General features: G+C 37.3%; 1 protein-coding gene across 2 annotated transcripts in view; it reads left to right on the forward strand.

Annotated features, from left to right (window-relative positions):
* ATP6V1H (ATPase H+ transporting V1 subunit H) overlaps positions 1-21,583 on the forward strand; it is a 47,581-nt gene extending 25,998 nt beyond the window's left edge. The window contains exons 10-14 of one of the 2 annotated variants that reach the window (XM_056483326.1): positions 1,216-1,394; positions 2,168-2,293; positions 4,472-4,573; positions 9,425-9,538; positions 21,235-21,583. In XM_056483326.1, the coding sequence (XP_056339301.1) occupies positions 1,216-1,394; positions 2,168-2,293; positions 4,472-4,573; positions 9,425-9,538; positions 21,235-21,295 (582 nt within the window). In that variant the 3' untranslated portion in view covers positions 21,296-21,583. The remainder of the gene's footprint in view (positions 1-1,215; positions 1,395-2,167; positions 2,294-4,471; positions 4,574-9,424; positions 9,539-21,234) is intronic. The other variant, XM_056483327.1, reaches the window with a different exon arrangement.
* Positions 21,584-23,011: the final 1,428 nt, after the last annotated feature.

Consider the following 23,011-nt stretch of genomic DNA (forward strand, 5'->3'; position numbering starts at 1 on the left):
TATTACTGAGTAGTTTACTGACCCATTCTATATAGTCATATGTTTGTGTTTTTACTTTCTTAACATAGCCTTTCAAATTCACTATGAAAAGCCTGAGTATCTCACTATGGTATGAGATAGGTAATAACATTTGGAATAGCTTCCACATCTGCTTGCAATTATCTTAACTAGGAGTTCTTTGGAACCTTTATCCACCAGCTCCTTGAACCTGTTGAATTGTCTTATTTAAGAGTCATTATTTTTTTATTTACTCTCCTTAGCAGTTTTAACTCTTAGGTAAATTAGCATTACTTTCTGTGAATCACCTTTTAGTTCTCTTACTGAAGTAGAAACTGGAGTGGCTTTTTTTTGCACATTAAAGCTAATTGTATATGGTCATTAAAAGCAGTAATATGGCATATTTAGTTTGCAAGTTTTAAAATTGATTTTCAGTGTTCTGCCTCAGCAACTAATAGGATATCTGATATCAAAGAAACTCAAGTGTAATAGTTCTGTGACAAGAATGATGCAGTCAGATTCCTTCTATATAGTTTCCCTGCTTATTTCTTGTGAATGTTAAGTCTTATTTATATGAACACATGTTCTGTTTATTAAGAACTTGGTCTTTTATATGAAATTCAATCAAGTTTTCAGCTTTATCAAAAAGTGCAGGTGGCCAGCTCAGATTGAAAAATATAATTGAAAGCTGATTAAATTGAGTAGAAATGTAATGAATAAATTATATTGGAACTTGACTACTGCATTCTGTGCTTATAATTCCAATCTTACCAACAAGCTTCTGTTTAAATAAAAATGTCTAGTTGGAATATTCTCAAACTTGAAAAGAGCTGATCTAATCCAGATGGTAACTTTGAATTGGAAATAAGATTTCAGGTTATTTTTTTTAAAGGCTCTCTCCTTTATGCTATTCCTCCACCGAAAGCTAAAATGATAATCCAAGATAAAAGTTGTTGTTTATGGTGGAGGTTCTGGTATATGGGATGTAATTCTGTCCTTTTTCTTTGAATAGTCTTTGTAGTCACCTCAGTTTCATGTGGAAAATATTCAGAGCAGGTGAGTTAGTATTTCTATTATTGAAGAAAGAGATTATTTCAGGAAATGGTCAGTTTTGTCACTTACTAAATTTAAAACTTCCAGTAAGAATTTCTTTAAAATACTGCTTTGTTTCAAAGTAGTCTATTCTTAAACAAAATAAATACATCTTCACTTCCCTAGAATTTGTTAGAGAAATCTACTGAGAGAGAAACTCGCCAAGAATATGCTCTTGCCATGATTCAGTGTAAGGTTTTAAAGCAGCTAGAGAATTTGGATCAGCAGAAATATGATGATGAAGACATCAGTGAAGATATCAAATTTCTACTGGACAAGCTTGGAGAGAGTGTGCAGGACCTCAGGTATTCTTTGCATTTAAAAAATGTGTTATGTGTATGCAGTTATGTGAATGTTGGTAGAACCTTTTCCTTTTGTAAGGCTGAAATATCTACAGAATTAGGATATGCAAATGCTAGTTAGTGAGAGCATACAGAGGTGTGCTGGTTGTTAGTTTCCTATTGTATGTCAGTATTTAGAGGCTGAATAGAAAAGAAATCTTCACTTATATATGAGATCTTTGTAACTGAGAAATTGTTAAAGAACTTGAAAACGATTTTAAAGGATTTTCAGTAAAAACTGAAGTCTACCTGATTAGAATAAGTTATACTATCTAGATTAACTCAAGTTTTTGCTAGTGTTTACCTAGTTCTCGGTCTTGTGCCTGAATTGAAGTCCATATTATAGGTTGTGTCAAAGGTTTAAGTGGATGTAAGGAAAAGACTAAAATCCTTGATTGGGGAAGTTAAAACAAAAAGCCAGCAAAACAGAGAATTAAATTCCAAAATGTTGCATTTGTGTGGCTTGTTTTTTTTTGGTTTTTTTTTAAATTTATTTCCTGGGAATAGTATTGTGGGGCACATAGAGGGTTGTGTTTGAAAGCAATTTTTCTTCTTGTCTCTCATGCATTTTCTTACTTAAAGAATGGTGAGACAGGGAACAATTCTCATACTCTGCAGAGCACTGACTTCCAAATGTATCATAGCAATTTGAGCTCCAGCTTTGTTAGGGACAGGTTGGGCATATGGTTCAAAGTGTAGAAGCTTGGCCAATATCTCATTTAGGTCTTGTGTTGCAGCTCCTTTGATGAATACAGCTCTGAGCTCAAGTCAGGAAGGCTGGAATGGAGTCCTGTGCACAAATCTGAGAAATTCTGGCGGGAGAATGCTGTAAGACTAAATGAGAAGAATTATGAACTACTCAAGTAAGTTTTCAAGTCTTGAATCACGTGATCCTTTAATGTTTTCTGTGTTTAAATGAATCTGAATCTAAGGTTTTACATTTATGAAATAGTGTCAAGAACGAAAGAAAGTCAAAACATCCTGCTTATTTTAGAATGTATGGTTTGTTCTGTTCAAAACCAGAATTGTTTATATGCTTCTACTGGTCAAAATGTATTTATGATAGAGGGAATATCTTTAGCTTAAGTTGCATGCATTTTTCATTTGATTAAAAACATTTTTACAGTATCTTAGTTTTGTACTCTGGGGTGATGTTGATCTGAGTAACGAACTCCTAACTTGGATATTTGGGAGTTGAAAGTTGTGATATTGTTCCATGAGAAATTTGACTCAATGCATTATGTTGCAATATATCTATTTTGTGTTGGGACTGTGTTAACAGTACCCAGATTGGCAGATGAAGTGAACCTGAACTTGTATTTATTTGCAATCAAGGACTGGCTGTCCGGCCTATGAAACTATGTCCTGAAATGATGTCTGGCTCTCAGTTGTTCCATGTTCATTGGCATTAACTGATAAGGCATGGTGTTCTTTCAGTTCAGGGCTTGCTAATAAGGGCCATATCTAACAGAAATCAGGAGGCCAAATGGAGCATGTGAGATGTTAGAAGACATGGCAAGAGCAAAGTGATCCTGAGCTTTATGTGCATTTCAACTGGCCTGACATGTCACCAGAACTGTCTGATAAATTCTTCCCTGAGTTCAGCATATTGCTGAATATGTAGGATTATAGACTTAAAAATTTTACATGCTGACAACTGCGGCATGAAGTTGAGGTTGAGGCTTAGTATTTCCTGTAGTGATTACAATATTTTGCTGTATTTCTTTCTCCTTGTTCTGGGATTTAATTTCTTGTGCTTGTGCTTCTACAAAGACAATGGTCTTCAGTAGTTCCTTTAACACACCCCCAACTCTCAAAAAAACACCCTCAAAAACTCAACACCACAATACCAAACCAAACAAACCAATCCACAAGAAACCCACCCATCCTCCACTACAACATAGATTCTTGTACCTCAGAACTTCATTTTTTGCCTGGTAAGGCATTTGACAGACAATCCTTATTTGCTTTGAGCCATATAATTTTATTTTTCTTTATCTGCCTCCTTATTAGTTTTCTAAATCTAATACCCTTCACTACTGTTAAACATAATTCTTTTCATACCATTACTGCCTCCTTTGATTTTGGGCTTGTATTTTGTTCAACATCATTATATGGATCTTTGGTGTCTTCTGCTTAGTGTTACTGTTCAAGTTTCTGTTTCCTCTTCTTGTGAAAAGTAGGAGTTCTTTTCATTTGAGAAATGCTTTTTCTGTCACTTCCTGGCCTCTAGGGAGGCAGTGGCTGTGATAATTTAATTTTACCAGAATGTTACTTTTTAAAATTCCAGTTGAATTTTTAACCTACCTATTTCAGCTTGTTTCTAATTTTCTCTGACTGGAATACATTTGTCATCTCACTAAGCATAGAATACCCTAATTTTGCAGTGATCTGTATGTTTAACCTTTTCAACTGTGCCTAACCTTCATAATGTGTGTCATTTTCCTCCCTTCTCATTACTGGGTAGAGAACAGTGTTACTTGTAGCTCTTTTTGACTAAAGGTGGTTCAACTACTAAATTAAAAGGTGCAGACAGAATTTCTATGCATGTGTTTCTATGCTAAGAAAATAACATGTGCCATTGAAATTATTTACAAGGTAGTATAGCTTTCATTTCAGTCTTTGAGTTAGGAATGAACTGCTTTTTAATGAAGCTTGTCTAGAGCTCAGAACTGTTGGTCTTGAAGCCAAAGTATAAAAAAGGAGAAATTTTGTGATCCTTGTTTATAGGTATTTGTGTATGTAGCTCACTAAAATGACTCTAGTGAATACTTTAAATGATTCTGTTAATTAGGGCAAGTTCTCAGTTTTGTTAAGTACAGCTGCATGTTTGGAAAAAGTTCTAGCTTTACTGCTTGGGTTACTTGTGAAACATTTTTATGCTTATAGACTTTGTTATTTTAAGTTATCACTGATTAAAAAATTCTCAACAAATAAGAAAATCAAAACACCACCACCAACAACAAAAACCACAAAAACAAACAAACAAAAAAAACCCCAACCCAAAACCTGGGACTTGATTGTTTCAAATTCTTTCCTAGAATCCTGACCAAACTTCTGGAGGTTTCTGATGATCCACAGGTGCTGGCTGTAGCTGCTCATGACGTGGGAGAATATGTGCGACACTACCCCCGTGGGAAACGGTAGGAAAATGCCAGTATGTTGTTATCCTAGAGAGTAGCTGGAGTATCTACTGTGCCTGTGGCATTTTCTGCTTATTTATATTAAAATATGCTAAAAAGGGATTGCAGGTTATGCTTGAGTTTTATTCATTGGGGAGATAAGAAAACACAAACTAGATCAGATGAGAAACTGCACACTGGCTCTTTGGCTTAATATATTTCAATGTCTCTTAACTGTGAAGGCAACCAATGTTTAAAGTAAGTATTGAATACAATGTTTAGACTAAAGCAGAAGTCAGGCACCAGAAGAAATTGGAGGAACTACCAAGAGTTAATCAACATGAAATTTTTCCTCTCTGATTAATTGGACTGTAATTATTGGACTTAGGGGTAGACATGGACTATTTCAACTATGATAAAGACTGTTCTGTGACTTAAGACTACAGAGAAGTTTTCTTCCACAAACAATTGGTGTTGTAATTTCAGTGATACACACATTCAGTTGTCACTCTTCCATTTAAGCATGTTTTAGGTACACAAATACACATTTTGGTGAAAGCTTTCATGTTCATTATAAACCCAAATTCCTGTCGAAATACACACAGAAATTGCTATATTTTCCTGCTTTAAAAGCCTGTGAGCAAGATTTTAACTGAGTTTACCTCTAAGGCAGAGACCACTGAAGCAGAAAGAAGCCTTTGGTTTTTCCAGGAATCTGGCTCATCACTCACACAGAGGGACATGTGATTTAATTTTTGAAGCAAAGAAGCAGCAAAGAAGCAGTCTGTTCCTGGGTTCTGCACAGGGTGTCATAGTTTAACCCCAGCTGGCAACTCAGGGTCCATACAGCCACTAGCTGTCTCCCCAGAGCAGGATGGGAGAGAGAAACAAAAGTTGAAGTGAGAAAATTTGTGGGTTGAGATAAAGACAATCTAATAGGTAAAGCAAAGCAGGGAATTAATTCACTGCTTCCCACGGGCAGGCAGGTGTTCAGCCATCCCAGGGAAAGCAAGTCTTCATCATGCATAACAGATACTTGGAAAGACAAACACCATCACTTGAGATGGTCCCCCCTTCCTCCTCCTCCTCCCAGTTTTATGTGCTGAGCATGTTGGTATATGATATAGAATATCCCTTTGGTCAGTTTGGGTCAGCTGCCATGACTGTGTCCTGTCCCAAGTCCTTGTGCAGTGCCAGCCCCTTGCTGGTGGGATGAGGAGCAGAGAAGGCCTTGATGCAATGCAAATGCTGCTCAGCAATAATGAAATCAACACTGGTTTTAGTATAAAGAGGAAAATTAACTATCTCAGCTCAATAGATAACAACTGCCTTCTAGCCTTGTTGGGAGTTTAATGAGCTCTTCTTGTGCAGGCTGCTTTCTTGGACAACAGACTGAAATTTCAGGCCATATGTATGCTAGGAAGATGTGTTGACTCCTGAAATACTCACAGCCCTCGTAGTCTTGTAAGCACTGGAAAAGTATTTGGAGCAGAGGCAAGATATCCTTCAGTAAGGTGGAAATTAATAGTGCTGCCTGCAAGTGACAAAGCTGGAGGACTGGCTAGTACTGGTTGTTCTTGCTTTGAGCAGCTCTTTGTATGAAATCATTTTATCACATGTTGGCCATAATCTTTAAATAGCTTGGATGCATTTACCTGAATGTGTGGGCTAGTATGGCTATGCAATTGCTGGACCAAAGCTGTGAAATCAGAAGAGTAGATAAACAGGACCTGAATCCTTCTGTCTGTAGTTGGGAAAACGTATAGCTGTTAGGACTACAGCTCCACTCAGCTCCCAGGCTGTTAAGTCTATTCAGCAATGTGCCAGCCTTCAAAATGAGTGGTCATCAGCAAATAAAAAGTGTCCTACATACTGTTCTACCCACGTCCTTGTCTCAAATTTTAATACTTTGCTTTCTGTTTACAGACTTGGCTTATTTAACTTTCCATTGAACAAACTGAAATGCCTCAATCTCTTTCTTTTAAAGAATTTCATTTTTGATCTATTGTATTCTTACCAAATATGACTTCAGCAATTTTGGAACTAACTAAAAGCTTAAAATACCTATGGATCATGTATCTGTTCCAGCATAATAGTCCATTTCTTATGATTTTTTGATATGTAGTCATGTACTGCTCCCACGTGTGATTGGTATTTCACACTCTCATTGCATGACTCACTTTAAGAATGGATACAGTTCCTTGATTTAGAAAAGTAAAAGAATTCAGATGTCTTAAATACTTTTGTTTCAGTTAAGTGTTCATTGTCAACTCTTAACTGGATCATCCTTTAGCATTTGAAGGTTGAAGAGATGAATTGGATACTGAAACTACTTGGCTTCACTTGCTGCATACAATGGAGATCTAGAGCTCCAGTTCTGGCTAACCTTTCCCTTTGTCTGACAAAATAAATGTTTTTTAATGAAATACTGCATTTTTGCATGGCTGTTTCCCAGTGCTTAAATAATTTAGAGCTGCTTTTTGAAATCCGAATTGTTGAGACAGTAGCACTGAGGGTTTCTCATGAGGCTCACCAAGATGCATTTTCTGAGAGTTGTAACAGCAGTAATAAAGTATAGCACTGGTGCTCCCTGTCACTAAAAATAAATACAGGCCTCCAGCACAGCTTCCATGTGACCAAAGGGTTACTGTTATGCACAATCAGCACTTATAATTTCTTGAATGCTGTGAACGTGGGTTTTGTGTTTTACATTATAAGAGATGGACACTTAGAGCCATTCTCTTCCTTAGCTCAGGATTCAGACAAAATCTTTTATTCCTTTTTTCACCCTGGCTTTCAGAGTAGTGTGGATTTTATATTTGTTTTCTGCTATAACAGTCTAAATTGTATTCATTTGTCTTTATCTTCTGTCTCTTCTTTCTGCCTCTAAATGGGTCATGTTAGAACCTGAATCTTCAGCATCCAGAAACCTTTTTGAAAATGCCACTATTTTGGTTTAGTGCAATGATGTTATAGGGAGCAGGCACTGCAGAAGATGTGCACATATAACTGTTCTACTGGGGTCTATTACTTCTCTAAAGTAAGCAGCAGTTGAGGAAAGGGGAAACTAAATATAGTGTTTTGGACACATTTGGAACTTGAAGGAACATGATTGAACCTTCTTCACTGTTTAGACCTTTGGATTAAAAACTCATGGCTAGGAAGTGATTTCTACCTGTAAGCAGCATTATGCAAGAATGATAATGCTGTTCTTCAACTCTTCATGTTTTCAGCAATAATTTCAGCGATGTATTATCATCTGAAAGAACCTATTACCATTTGTGATTATAGGCTTTTAACCTTTCATTTTGGTTCTTGCATTCTTCTAGCATAAGGAAGCTTTTGAATTTAATGCCTTTTTCATGTACTTTCCATTACTGAAAATTCAGTGGTTTAAGTCAGTCCTTTTATAAAAAAAATAAATATTATTTGTGTTTCATATTCTTGCCTTTGTGTGCAGTAGTTTTATATTTAACTCATTAAAAAGACAAAGCAGCATAAGGCAGGCATAAAGGTTTTTTTGGATCTGTTACATTTTTAATAACTTCTTGAATTCTTAGTGAGGATTTTCCAGCTTGAAACAACTGCACTTTTCGGAATCCATTCCTGCTTTATGAGACAAATGTTTTAATATTATTGGGAAATACTATTTCCTGTGGTCTTAAGGATGGCTTTGACTGAGTTATAAAATGAAATGGAAAGTACTCTTTTTTTATCTCTGTGCTATGTCTTCCTACCTGTTCTGTAGTTTACAAAAGTATGTTGTGTTGTGCAGCAGCAATGCATTAATCTGGCCATGAAAAGAGCAGTACTGCATGCAGATAGCTAATGCAAGCTTAGAATGGCAGTGCAACATGGGGTTAAGCGTAAAGCAAATGATAGTGTCTTCACAGGATAGCATGTTTAACTACTAAGTGACCTGTGAGAGAACTGATGTAAAAAAACATATGGAAGTCAGTGAGTAAATCAGCTTATATGTTCCTTACAAATTCTCTCTGAATTTATTGTTTTGACAGACTGAAATGCTGCATATGAAATCATCTGGATGGGGATACTTTTTCAAGTTTTAAGTGTGTTGCCTTCCGCTGTTTTTATTAAGAAATAATATATTCATGACATGTGATACAAGGTTTCATCAGTATTTCACAGGGGATTTGGTATAGCTGTTAAAAAGCTATGGCTGATTATGGGGGTGAAGTTTGTAGTGAAAGATACTAGCGAAAGATATGCTGAAGCATATCCTTTTTGTGGGAATGGTACCTTAACAGTCAGTTCTGCATCTGGTGCAGGAGTAGTTGTGGTTCTGGTACAGTTTGAATGTCAAAAAGCACTATATGTATGAGGTGATTGTGATTATATGTATGGTGATTTAATAGGTGTTGGTGTGATTACAAGCGTTTTTCTGTATTAGAAAGTGCCAGAAGAGATTGAGGTTTTGTTTTTGCCAAAAATGGAGTGACCTGGTTGTCATCCATTTATGGGTGGAGGGCACTACCTCTCCTACCTAATAACTGATAATGCTGTAACCTGCGAACCATTTTAGAGCTGTGTAAAGTAAATAAATCTTTCTGAAAAGGGTTCTTTTCTTGATTATTTATTTCAAAGTAGCAAGCAGGAGTCCAGTATAAACACTTTCTGATGTGAATTCTTAAAAAATATTAAAAAAAATCATCAGTAGTTCATACAAGAGATAATCAGTGTTTGTAATGCTTCAGGTGAGATGCGTACCTTGGCAAATAAATAATTTAATAAAATAAATGTTATATTATTTAAACTTAACCTCTTAATGCCTTGAATGTGAAGTGGTTGTATAGGATAGCTACCCAGAATTGAAAGTAATGTCAAAAAACTTACTCCTCTCCTGTTTTTCAGAGTGATTGAACAGCTTGGTGGTAAGCAGCTGGTCATGAACCACATGCATCATGAAGACCAGCAAGTTCGTTATAATGCACTACTGGCTGTGCAGAAGCTGATGGTTCACAATTGGTATGTGAAGATTATTGAACATACTACTAACCATGAGAAATCTTTGTTGTGCAGAGAGGATCCAAGGTAGTAGATTTATTTTAGGGAATAAATAACATTTTTATGTGTTAAGACAGCAGTTTTTAAATAGCAGATTAATATGATGCTTATGGTAAGGACTTAGTTTTTCTGTGTATTTTGGAGTTGAATTGAGTTGCTTCCTTACATGATTGAATGTCACACAAGTAATTCACTTGAACAATATATTTTAGCTTAGTATTAAAAATTACTAGTAAAAATATATTTTTATTAGGAAAAAGGTTCTTTGCTCAGAGGATGACTGGGCACTGGAACAGGTTCCCAAGGGAAGTGGTCACAGAACCAGCCTGACAGAGTTCAAAGAATGCTTGGACAATGCTCTCAGACACATGGTGTGACTGTTGGGCTGGCTCTGTGCAAGGCCAGGAGCTGGACTTGATGGTTCTTGTGGTTCCTTTCTAACTCAGGATATTCTATGAATTTATTTGAACTGCTTGTGGAATAGCAGAAGTTTGTGGGCTGATTGAGTAATTCTCTAATAACCCTGAAGTCTTGGCAAGTTCTTGCACAGAACTTGCTGGTGGGTGATGCTGCCTTTCCAACAGAACACAGGATCTTTATAGGGAAACATTGAAGGGCTGAAGCTCTGAAAAACTTCAGTGTTCATGGAGCAACTTTGTGTAAATTGCCAGACTAATTAGGTATGCTAAGTATAAAGCATGGAGAGTTAAAAATACTAATTAGGAGGTTTTAATCTCATTATTAATTATGAGTGCACCAGAGCTCATATTTTCAGTCTGGCATTGCCTTAAAGGAAGATAAAATACAGCAATACATCAGAGTATATTGGAATGTAAGTGTTTGGATACAAAAAAGTAATTTAATTTTGAATTTAAACAACCTTTTATTTCTGGAAAGCTTAGTGCTTGGACATATCTGTAGCTTCTGTCAATTTTTCAGCTATGACAGAATGAAAACTTTTTGAAAGACTTGAGTAGGGATGATGCAAGTAGTGTGAAAGTGGTAGGGGAGCAATGTCTACCAAGCACCTTCTGACTGCTTAAGTCACCTCCTTGCTGTGACAGGCTGGCTAAGTTGACAAAAAGCTCCCATTGTCTCTCTCTGCAGTGTATCATAGGTAAAACAAACCTAATTTTGTCCCTTTCCTTCTGAAGAATATGGGTTTTAAGGTTTTAATTCTCATGCATATTATATTCATTTTATCCTACTCCCTCCCCCACATACTGTGGGAACCTTCTGTAAAAGAGGAACACGGGTTTAAATACCCTACTAAAAAAATCTAGCTAATACTTGTGGACACTGTTGAAGGCTCGTGGAAAAATCCAACTGGGATTTTTCCAGGCTGTTGGCTTTCTCAGCTCCAGCTTGGACCTTTCCCAGGCTGGACATTTTTCTCAGAGACAAACAAGTGAAGGAAGAAAGAGTAACACAGATAACACCTGGTGTTGATCCCAGAGCCATGTGAGTGTCTTGTGATGTTTTGCAGAAAGTATGTTTTCAAAGAGGTGTTTCCTTGGACCAATGAGCCTTTTCTATGTTGTTTTGCACGATCTATCTTATATAATTGCCATGGCTTTTCAATAAATCACTTCTTCCTGCTGCTTTGAAGAGGTTGTGTGTATGTTGCTGCATTATCCGCCGTTCCTAATCAGACAGCGACAGATACTCTCCACCTGTAAGGAGTACTTTGATAAATCACATGGAATTTCTGAGTGTGTGGAGATCACATGGTTATGTTCAATCTAATTTTTGGTTATTATTGTACATTATGCTCCATCCTGCTTCTCAGTTGAATACATTTCTCACTATGCTGTTCTGATACATTTGAAACATTCCGACTATTACAAACCAGCTGCAACTAAGTAGAGATTACAACATGGAAAGTTTAGTTACTGATACTCCCTTCTGCAGGATGGATTTTATTTCATGTGCGTTCTGTCTTGAAAATCTGGTAGGAAGACTTTAGGTCTTTCTCCAGCATAAACCTTTCTGGTAGTAAAAGTTTTCCTGAATCCCAAGCCTGGCTTTTTCTTGCTTTTAATGAGAGAATGCTACTCGTAAAAACATCCCATCTGGTCTTCTAGATTTGTTTTGGTTTTTTAACAGTATGAACATTTCTGTGCCCACTTTTTGCAGTTTGTGAACCTTTAGACTTGAGACTGAGGGAGAGATGGCAAAAGTGCCTAGTTTCAGATCTTTAGACATGTCAGTAAAAAGAATCTGTGTAAATTAGTGCCACTTCTTCATTCATATTTGTCATCTCTGTAGGGAATGTTTTCTTTTTTATTCATGGTGGAACAATGGGACACATTGGCTCTTATTTGCCAAAGTAGTGTTCCCCCTGGCATGGACTTAGAGCTTAAGCAAAGGAAATGACACACTGTTTGTATGTGGGAAGCTAGATCTGGCTTTATGTAGATCTGATTTTTGATGAGTGCTGGGAGCTCTTCTGTTTCACTGCTGGCTCTTCTCACCACACGAGCTGAGTCCTCTGATTGCCACACACTTTGGTTTAAGTGCCTACTTACTAAGCTTTGCATTGTCATAAGATGTGTTATTCAGCAACTTCAAGGTCTTGCTTCCCTTGCTCTTCCAAGCTGGGGAAACAATAAATGTTCTTCCTCTTGCTTCCACTTATTCTGGAATTACAGTTATTTCACTCAAAGCAATTGTGTTTTTTTTCCTTGAGTTTAACTGGCACGATTTGGCATTACTATCTGTGATGTGTGTGAAAGAGGTTGTCAGGCTTTTCCTGAAGGCTGAGAGAAGGATTAGAAAATAAAGCTTTGCTCTGCCCCAGTGAGGCTTGGTGCAAGTGTTGTGCCTGGAACCAGCAGAGTAAGAGAAACTTGTACTTGAATCAGGGAGTGCAGTGGGACAGCTGAAGTAGCATTCTGCCTAAACACAACTGTATCATTCAACTGTTAGCTCAACTTCGAGACAATTAACTCCTCAGTAATTTGAATAGTTCATTACAGGCTGCTCAACTGGCTTTCCCTTAGGGGTTTTTAAGTCAGGGATTAATGGGGGAAAATCAGACTGTCAGGCATTCTTTAAATGGTGAAGCTACGTTGGCAAAAGCAGTAACTGCTGTCAGCTTTTCAGATGAGATAAGTTCAAGTGAAATATTCCAGTTACATTTGCATGTTAAACGATCATGCACTTGGTGAAGCAGGAGCAGAATTATCTTTTTAGCATCACTTACCGCCTATACATGGGAATTAATCCTGGGTTTCAATCTGACTTGAATTTTGTTAGTCATGCCACCCCATGCTGATAGTAAGATCCTTTGTGGTGGGTTGACCCTGGGTGCATGCACCCACCAAAGCTGCTGTATCACTCCACAGCTGGACAGGGGAGAGAAAATACAATGAAGGATTCCTTAGTTGAGATAAGAACTGGGAGATACCACTCATCAAATACTGCCGCAGGCAAAACAGGCTCAAATTAGAGATAATTAGTTGAATTTATTACTAACAAAACCAGAGCAGGGTAGTGAGAAGTAAATAAGACCTTAGAAACACGTTCACTCCACCTCTCCCTCCTTCCCAGCTCTCCCTCCTCTCCTAGGGCTGCAGGGATGTGGAATAGGGGTAATGGCTAGTTCATCACACATTATTTTCTCCCACTAGTTAGGGAGAAGAATACTTCCCCTGCTCCATAATGGGGTCCCTGCCATGGGAGGTAGTTCTCTATGAGCTTCTCCAACATGAGTCCATCCCATGGGCATCAGCCTCCCCCAAACTACTGCAGCATGGGTCACTCTACTGCAGGGTGCAGTCCTTCAAGGACAGGCTGTTCCAGTGTGTGTCCCTCCACAGGGTCACAAGTCCTACCAGGAAACCTGCTCTGATTTGGGCTTCTCTCTCCATGGATCTGCAGATCCTTGTCAGGACCCTGCTCCAGCACAGGCTCCTCTCAAACATTCACCTGCTTGGGTGTGGGGCTGCTGAACTCCTCCTTGACACCAACCTGAGGAGTATGAGTGTGTTGGCAGGTGCTAAACAGTGCGAGTTAGGATGTATCACTTAAGCATGATCAAGTGTGGTATGGAAATGAAATTCATAAAGGGCATGCAGAATGAAGCAACAAAATGGACAAGCTTTGAGTATGTAAGAGGTTCATACATGATTTTCTGAGTACACTGCCCAGACAAAATTGCTCTCCATCTTTTAAAATGAGGAATTCTGCAGGGAAACAGCAAAAAATCTGAAACTGCCTAGGATTTGCAATATGCTGTATTTAGGAACTGTTACTCTACACATTGCTTCTGTACAATGCCTGCATTTGGGAGTGAGAAGTGCAGGGTGTGGTGGTAGTTAACTGGCAGCCACAAAGTTTTCACCCATCCTCACCCCTTAATTTTTCCCCCATCCCAACACTGAGGTGTTGGAATGCTTAATGGAGTAGTAGGCTTAAATCTAGGAAACAATATCTACAGGATAATGACTTCCACTATATTTATTTCTAGTGGCTCTTAGCCTTCATTATTGCTGCCATTCCCTTTCAGTAGTTAACAGAAGTTGACTAAATAAAGTTTGAGCATATAGTGTCTTTGATAAAAATTAATCTCTTTAAGATTAATTAAGAGAGTACTTCCTAGCTAGAATGAGAAAAGTTAGGCAAAAATCCAATTAATTACAGGTGTACTTGATGTCTAATTGAGGGTTCCATCTTTTCATTTGGACATAAATGTGTGTTCTTGTAAAACTTCATTCCATGTAGATGTAGAGGCTGTGTTTTTTATTTGGCATATGCTCTCTGGGATTCACACTGTGCTCATGTTTTCTGTCATGAGATCTGTACTCTTTGCAGAAACACTTTAATGTTTCTAGAGCTCATGTTAGCGTGGAAAACATCAGACATTCTGCTCAGTTTGCATCTTCTTTTTCTAAGAGAAGTTGCTCACCTTCATGAACTTTGCTGAAAAGCATGTCACCAAAGAAGTAACTTTTTGATAATTTACTTCTGATTAATGATCTTTAAAAATCTGATTTCCTGATAGGAAAATTCGGTTAAACACTATTGATGTTGGTCATTCTTACATAAAAAGCATTTAAATGTTGTAAGCAACACAACTCGTTGTTATTACTTAATCTTCTGATTAAATATAAAACCATTTTCAGACCACATTGTAAGGTTTAGTCAAGTGGGTTTTTAAAATTGCCAAAGAATGTCTCATAGTGCGTCTTATAAGTGAAAAATGGCTCATGCTTTGTCTCCCTAATAGAAAGGCACATAATGAATTGGATTTCACAGTTTATTTTCTTTTAAAAAATCAAGTGTTTAGGTATGTTTTGTTATAAGAGCTCATTGACCTGCTGTTTCTTTATAGCTTGTAAATGAAGTTGTGAACTGGAAGTCTAGAATAACTGTTTCAAAGATTGGACAAAACCAGGGAAACTGCTGAAAGGAAAGGAGGTTCTTGTAGTGTCTCATTGGAAGACTCAGGTCAATGCTGCTTTCATGTTGGGAGGGCTATAAACCGTGCTATGAGTAATGTTTTCAGTAATCACAAGATAATCTATAGATTGTCTGTTAATAATACTGCATTCATCTCCATTTGGAAACACAAAGTGCCTCTCTTTTAATGTTCATAATCCTTCTGTACAACCATTCAGTCTGTTTAGTTTTTATGTGCACATCAGAATGTTGAGCATGTTTTTACTGTGAATGATTAAATGGAAACAATGTCCTATATTTTGTTTTTCTTAACAGTTGACTTTTGTTCTCTTTGTTTGTATGAAGTGGAATCTGTTAAACTAAGTACTGAGAATTGCAGAGATCTTTGCAGTATCTTTTCTCTCTTGAGATCCACAGCCACATTTATAGGTCAAGGAGATACATGGTGAAAATCACCATGGTTCCACTGAAAAAGATAATTTATACAAATCTTCAGTTTGACGTGTTGGAGGCCAAAACTGTTTGTTCAAAGTGGCTTTGATTCTGCTGTGTACATTTGTTTCTTTTTTTTTATTATTGGCTTGTGATGATTTACCTTCAAAACTAATCATGGTAGGCACTGGTATAATAGGCACATTTTATATTGTTTAATACCATTTAAAAATTGGAATATTTCATATTGCATAAATCCACCCAATCAAATATGAAAATTGTGTTTGGTAAACAAATGACAAAAGAGAACAGCAGTTTTCCAGTGGTAGCACTCCATCTTTGGCAGTCTTCCCAGCCCAGCTCTCTAGGAAGATATCTCTTTGTTTTTTCACTTCACTACTTTTATAACTGTTCTCCTTCTGTTTACTTCTGTGAAGAACATGATAATGAGGAACACATAATATATATATTTTTTTCCTATATTATATATAGAAAATAAAAAAACAAACAAACGTGCATTTGGATCCAGCAGTAAGACATGTTACTCTTACATTTCAGGAACCAAATATTAACATCACTCCAGGTTTGATTTGAGCATGGCTTCTTTATTTTCTTTCCTGGCTTCTGTGACTGTGGCTCTGTGGCCACCTGTGGTGGCCCCTGTGGAGCTCCACTTGCCTTTCTCCCAGCCACCACCAGTGTTAATGTGACACTGCAGTAACCACTTCTAAGGGAGCTTATTTGTAGAAAGCACTTCACTGCAATTCACTTGAGAGTTAAATGAACAAAAAGGACTGTCTCACCAAAATACTCTGAGTGCCTTGTGAGAAAGACAGGCCTTCACAGCTGAAGTGGGCTAAAGGTTGGGTGTTCCAGTTTTGTCTCCCATTGGATTAGATGGAGACTAGACAGGTGGTTGCAGCCTTGTAGGGGTGTTGCCACTTCATGTGTACTGCTCAGAGGTTCCAGGGATGGTTAATCTGTAGAGTGTTAACACTTACAAGACACTGTTTTCAAGGGTTAGTTTAGCCTGCTTAGAATTGGGAATACATCAGTTGTGTAATTCAAATACCTACTTGTAAAGCCACCATAAAATAGTAAAATTGGTCCATCACTTTCTAGTCTAATAACTTCTCTCCAGGTTACTAGACCTCTAGCAGAAATGCAACACAAGGCTGGTAAAACTGATCAATTTATTAAAACTATTCTATCTGCTGCCTGAAGTTGTTTAACTATTTGTCATATCTTCATGATTTGTCTGTAGACAGTGTATGTTGGCAATGTCTTTTGAGTGTGTTGAGTCAAGTGGCAGGCTTTTTGAAGGATTTCTTTAGAACTAGCTTTTCCGTTTCATTTTCAAAAGTAGGGGACTCTAGGCTTATGTTTTGATAGAGAAAAATAAAATCAATATTTTTATTTTGGTTTTTGTCAAAGAAAGGCATTCTGTCTCTTGGGAACTTCAGTCTGCTAAACCAAGCTGGAGATTGCAGATATCCAAGACTGTCAAATATTTTTTGATAATGTACTTCTTTAATAACCAGCATGCAAGAGTTAAATGTTAGAAAATAGAAAACATGAAAATGTCATCCTTCCTTTATTCTGTGCTTCATATACTTTTCTTCCTCTGTTCATTAATTTTCAGTGCCCTTTAAAGAACAGGTAATTTGACTGCACTGGATTTTGGAGTACAACACTGAAAGTAGTACTACTTAACTTCAAGGCTTGTTTCTTTTAACACATGGCCTGTAGGGAATCTGTTGTGTCTTATAACTTTCCCTTCTATCATAGGTTTGTTGTTCACAATCATCTTTTAGTATATAGTATATGTTAGTATAAAATTTGTAGGTATTGTGCCAGTTTGCAATTATCTTCTTATTCCATGTTCACTGAGTTTAGGGGCTTTGATGTTGGATCAGTTCTGTGTGCCTTTTCCTAAATAAACTTTTGTCTTGGAGGGATAAGAGCATTTGTTTCAATTATGACATTTAAGTATATCTCTGCTTCAAGGTGTCAGCGTCTCTCATGAGAAACAAAACCTGATTAAATTAAACAAAATGAAGAAACAAATTAGAATAAGAATTAGAGATAAAATGAATTCATGTATTCACCTCTAAGCCTCCTTTTCTTCTTCGAAAAAGCACTTTGGAAACAGCAGAAAATGTGTGTTTAAAAAGAGGCCTGAAAAAGGGGGAATTTCTAGTGTGAAAGGAATCTCACTTGTTATTCTAGTAAGAATGAAAAGATTAATTTGCAAATGGAAATTACTTATGCTTCACTATCAGACATTTGGGTGACCAGGGAAGTGAAAATGTGTGGTGTTTCAAGTCTTGTTGATCTGAGCTTTAATTGAGAAATGGAGGATTTTATAGTTAGTCTCAAAAGTGATGTACTACAGTTGCATGTTTGAAGCTTTTCTGGAGTGCAGAATTAATATTTTTATGTTCTTATAAATTGATACTGAATCAGTTGTTTGAATGCTTTTATCTGTAAATGCAAACTTGTTTGCACTAGCTTCATCTGCTTTTGATGAGGATGGTTTTATATTGAAGGAAGTGAGATGCCTAAACCTGATCTTTATATAAAGGCCTTTCTGTTACAGTGTGAGGAAAATAGTTTAAAAATATATTGTATTGGTCCAATTCATGGGCTTATAGCTTGAAATTAATAAAAAAAAGTAAGTCTAATACCCACCTCATTACTTTCTGTTGTAGCGTGCATCACAAATCTCAGATGCTATTTTGAGTATTTTATTAACTGATTTGTTATCTAATGACAAGATCCATCCTTTCATCATGCATGCTCTTGCAGTGCAATGGGTTGAATGATTGCATTCTTGCAGGTGACTTTAATTTTGTGAGGTAAATAGTAATTTTAAAGTCCCAGTTTTTCTCTTAAGATTTAACTAAATATCAGTGCAGGATAAAGTCTTAGACCCTTAATTTGTAATAGCATGGGGCTGGATACTTATGTCAAACTTATGAGTGAAGTTTGGAGGTTACAATGCTTCTTAACCTCCTAATGTGATGAAATACTAGTATTTATAAAACATTTGAATCTTCTTATTCTTTTAATATGTGTTTTAGCTGAGGGAGAACAGAATCCTACTTAACATTTTGGAGCAGGTCCAGAGGAGAGCTATGAAGATGATTTAGAGACATGGGACACCAGTCCTGTGAGAAAAAGCTCTGGGTTGGGGTTGTTAAGACTGGACAAGAGTAGGCTCTGGGGAGATGTTAGAGCAGCTGTACAGTACCTGAAGGAAGCCTACAGAAAGGCTGGAGAGGGCCTTCTCACAAGGCCAAGGGCTGATGGCTGTAAAATAAAACAGGGCTGTTTTAGATTAGATATCAGAAAGAAATTATTTCTTGTGAGGGTGGTGAGACACTGGAAGGGGTTTCCTGGAGAAGCTGTGGATGCCCCATCCTGTGGAGTATTCAAGGCCAGGTTGGAGGGGGCTCTCAGCAACCTGGTCTAGTGGAAGGTGTCACTGCCCATGGCAGGGGTTTTGGAACCAGATGATCTTTAAGGTCCCTTCCAACCAAAACTATTCTATGATTCCATGTCCATCTAATCTAGACTGTGCAGTAACCTTTCCTGGGTTAACCAGTGACCCTCAAATGGAAGTGATAACCAAACAGAAAATTAAGTGATCCTTCTAACAGCTTGTAATGCAAGGTTTTTCCATTTCAATGGCCCTTGGTAGTGACTAAAGAGGTGATGGGATAGGAACACTATGGTATTTTCACTTGGGTTTGCAGCTTGACAGGTACTCATTTTGTATGGGGAAATGGGATGAGAGCTTTTCCTTGACCCTGGACTTAAACTCACACCTACAAAAGGTTTTGTAGGGAAGATACTGTTCTACCCACTGTAGAAGTTGAATATGTCTGTGAAGGCACTAAGTACCTACAAAATGTGCTACTGCTCTGCTGCCTTGGAGATTTTTGTTAACTGCACTGCACTCTGATGGGGTTTTTAGAAAGCCTTGGTAATGCATCTCAAATAATGTAAGCTTTGCAATAGTTGTAGTGTTATGGATTATTAGCTTGATTGATTTTTCTACTTTGAAGTAATGGTGTGGGAATTTCACATTCATATATATGGTTCATCTGTGCTTTAAGAATAAATAATGTTATGGGCTTGTAATATTCTGAGCAGAGCCATGTATGCAGCAAGTGTCAATTGCTTTCAAGTCTGGATGTCTGAGTAGAAACACTGTAGTCAGTATTTGCATCTATATGAAACAAATGAAAAAAAGACAACCGAAAACATAGAGCAGAAAGAGGTTTGGTGAGTGTGGAAGCTCTTCCATAGTTGCTGGCTGTGTTTTTGGATGATTGTCAAATTTTGTTCTGGTGGTATATTTTGAATCCTGCAAAACAAGAGAGCAGCTCATTTCCTTCTTTGCCAGCAGGAGCCTCTGCTTTGAGGGTGATAACCTGCCTGTTATGAGCAAGAGTCGAGTCTATTAAGTGGAGCCCAAGCATTAGAGTACTGTGATCTTACATGGCACCTGGTGAAGCTGTAGATGAAGGTGCTAAATCAGAACATATGGTTCAGCATACAAATGATGTGTTATTTTCTTTGCTAGTGGTGTTTGGAGTTAACATTTTATAGACACTTTTGCTTTTCTGGATGCTTAATGTTAAAACTGAGAAAAGTGGTGTTGGGTGGTGCAGTTGAGGTGCTAGACTTCACTGTGCAATAGAAATTGCAATGCATAAGGAATAACTGTTCAACAGGACACTAAGCTGAAAAGTACTTTTTGAAATGAGCAAAAAACCTGATCTTTTAAATTTATTTTTCTTATAAAGCAAAAGCACATACTCTTGAGCTAGGTGGGGATTTTTTGAGACTTCTTTCTGAACATCATCCTTCTGAGATACTTCTGGTGCTTAACCTGTGTAGGTTGAAATACCTGTGTAGTGAGAAAGCACAGTACTAAGTGTATGATCAGCAGTAGAAAAAGAACGCCTACATTTCACAAGTCCTGAAATCTCTCTTGCACTTGATACAGTGGTACAATTACTGTATTTTCTGTGACAAGCAGCAGCCCAGGTACTATTACTAAAGACGGCTTTCAGCTTTTTTGTGGTTCTTTTTTGTGAAGTGTTGATCTGCTTTCACAAAAGAGAGTGAAGGATTGTAATGTTCAGAAGAACTGTGCAGTACTTTTCCATGGAATTTAGATACTGTTGCTGAGAGTGAGTGCCAGTATTCTGGGAGATGTTCCAGAGGTGAGAGGAGAGAGAGAATATAAGTGGCTTAGGGCACTTCAAAGTGCAGGTGGGGAAGACACTTTAAAGAAAGTACTGCTATATAGTGGGCCTGGATTGATTATCTTTTCTTTTTCTCAACTTGAATATGTAGTTATTGAGTCAGCATCTGTTTTGCTTGCCTATGGTTATGTTTTGCCAGTATGTCCTTTGTGTTACTTGTGCTCCTGCAGCTGGGTTGTGGAAAGGGATACTTTTAAGTGTTTTACCACAGCTTCTAAAATCTGTGTTCAACAAGCAAAATTTATCTGCTTCATGGGTGTTCTGTGTCAGTTGTCAGGGCTTCCAAATGTTCCCATTGGGCTTTCTCCTAATCTAGACAGCTTTGTTGATGTTTGATTTGTACTTTATTTTCCTAGGGCAGATGATGGATATCTAAAGCTTGAGTGTTCTCGTTGTTCCAGTTGGCTACTGATAGTAGACATTTTTGAAGGATTAATTCTGAACTTAAAGCTTTTTCTTCTTTATCAACTTTATAGTTCCCACCACTATTGCACTACCCACTCTCCAGAACATTTCTCAATCTAATTTTTTGTTTTATTTCAGGGAATACCTTGGGAAGCAGTTGCAGTCAGAACAACCTCAAACGGCCACCGCACGGAGCTAAACAATTCTGTCAATTCAGGCAGTTTGTGCTGACAGCTACAGTGTGTTTGTCTTAAAATCAATATAAAGGAAATACTGAAATCACATGCTCTTTGTCTGCTATGGGTGCATAAACATTCCAACTTCCCTCTAGTGTTGATGGCTTACTAGAAATTTGTTTGTTCAATTAGTTCTGCTGATTATGCCTATTAGCTTCTTGTTCTATTCTGAATGTATATGAAGAAATGTGGCTAATATATTGCATTTGTTTTATGTATTTATTCTCATAATAAAGACTATTATTAAAGGATATCTGTTCCATAATGGCTATTATAACAAATCTAGAAAAATTGTTCTCTTCTTTTAGTGGACTGTCAGTGTTGTCACTTTCCAAGAAAAGCAATTTGTCCCCTTGTGTCTCAGAGAAATTAATAAAGCCTTGACTTAGTGTTTCATAGAAAGTGCAATAGCCTAAGAAATATTGATTATCAGTACTAAAATATATACCAAGTCTCAAAATAGTGTTAAAATTGTACATAAACGCAAATGTATGGGTAGGGATTTTTCTGAGGGGGTGAGGTAATTCTCTGGTTAGAAACTACATTAAAAAATCAGGAAATGAGAAAAGAAAATGAGCACTCCTTCATCCATGAAAACATACCCTCAGGCTATTAATCAGAGATCAAGTTGAGGGTATTTTTTTTTAAATTTTTTTTTTAATGTGCACTAACTGCTGAACTTGCAATTACATGGAGTTTTTGTTTATTGAAAATACTTGTAAATGTCAGAGTTCTGATTTCACTGTAAAATCTATTGTATATTAAGCCAGATAATTTGGCTATCAATACTTCCTGTGTTTTGTAGCTTCTGACAATATAAAATATGTAATCAATAAATTTAAGATCATCTTGGCTTGGCATATGAAAACATTTTTATTGCATAGATAGAAGCCTGGCTCCAGGCACTTGCAACAACAAGTAGTTATTATCCTTGTGATTCATTATTAGAATTTTAAAAAAAAAGTGAACGTAACTCAATCCTTAATCTTGTCAGTAGTCATTTGAGGTGCAAGTCTCTGAGGAAGCTTAGAGTACTTTGTCATCAAGTGAAAAGACTAATTGGGCAAACTTTCCTTATCCAGCCTGGATTTTCATCATATCTAATTAAAATTTGGCCACTGTTGCAATGGAGAGAAAAGAGAGTTAGAGGACTACAGGTTGATGATTTCTTGGTCTGCTTAATTAAAATTGGACTGTGTAGCTTAATGTCTGTTGCTTGCTTTTGCGTATAGAAGGCTTTGATATTGCAGTCAGTATCACAAGGATAGATGCTGAAGCCTGAGAAGAATTAACCCTCACTCCAGTTAAAATCAGTTTATCTGAGTAGATCTTAACTCAGCACTGGCTATTCCCACTGGTGGTGGGAAGCAGTTGGGAGAACAAGGGTGCACGTACACTGCCATTCTTATCTTGGGTCAGTTGAATGCTCTTGAAATGAATCTCTGAGCCCTCCCTGCATTTCACACTTCAGTTGAAACGTGAATTCAGTTGGTGGTGTCAGCCCATGAATGGGGTTCTTCTCCAATAAAGCTGAAGCACAGGATGTGCCTCCTGCATGATGTATGTCACACTATACATCCTGTGTGTCTTGGCTATGTGGCAAGTGTTCAGACTACTGGACTATTTAAGATTTTGTCTGAAGTACGGCCTTTAGAAATGCTGTGAATGGAGTGAATGCT

The sequence above is a fragment of the Oenanthe melanoleuca genome, chromosome 2 (genome assembly GCF_029582105.1).
Source record: "Oenanthe melanoleuca isolate GR-GAL-2019-014 chromosome 2, OMel1.0, whole genome shotgun sequence".
NCBI lineage: Eukaryota > Metazoa > Chordata > Aves > Passeriformes > Muscicapidae > Oenanthe > Oenanthe melanoleuca.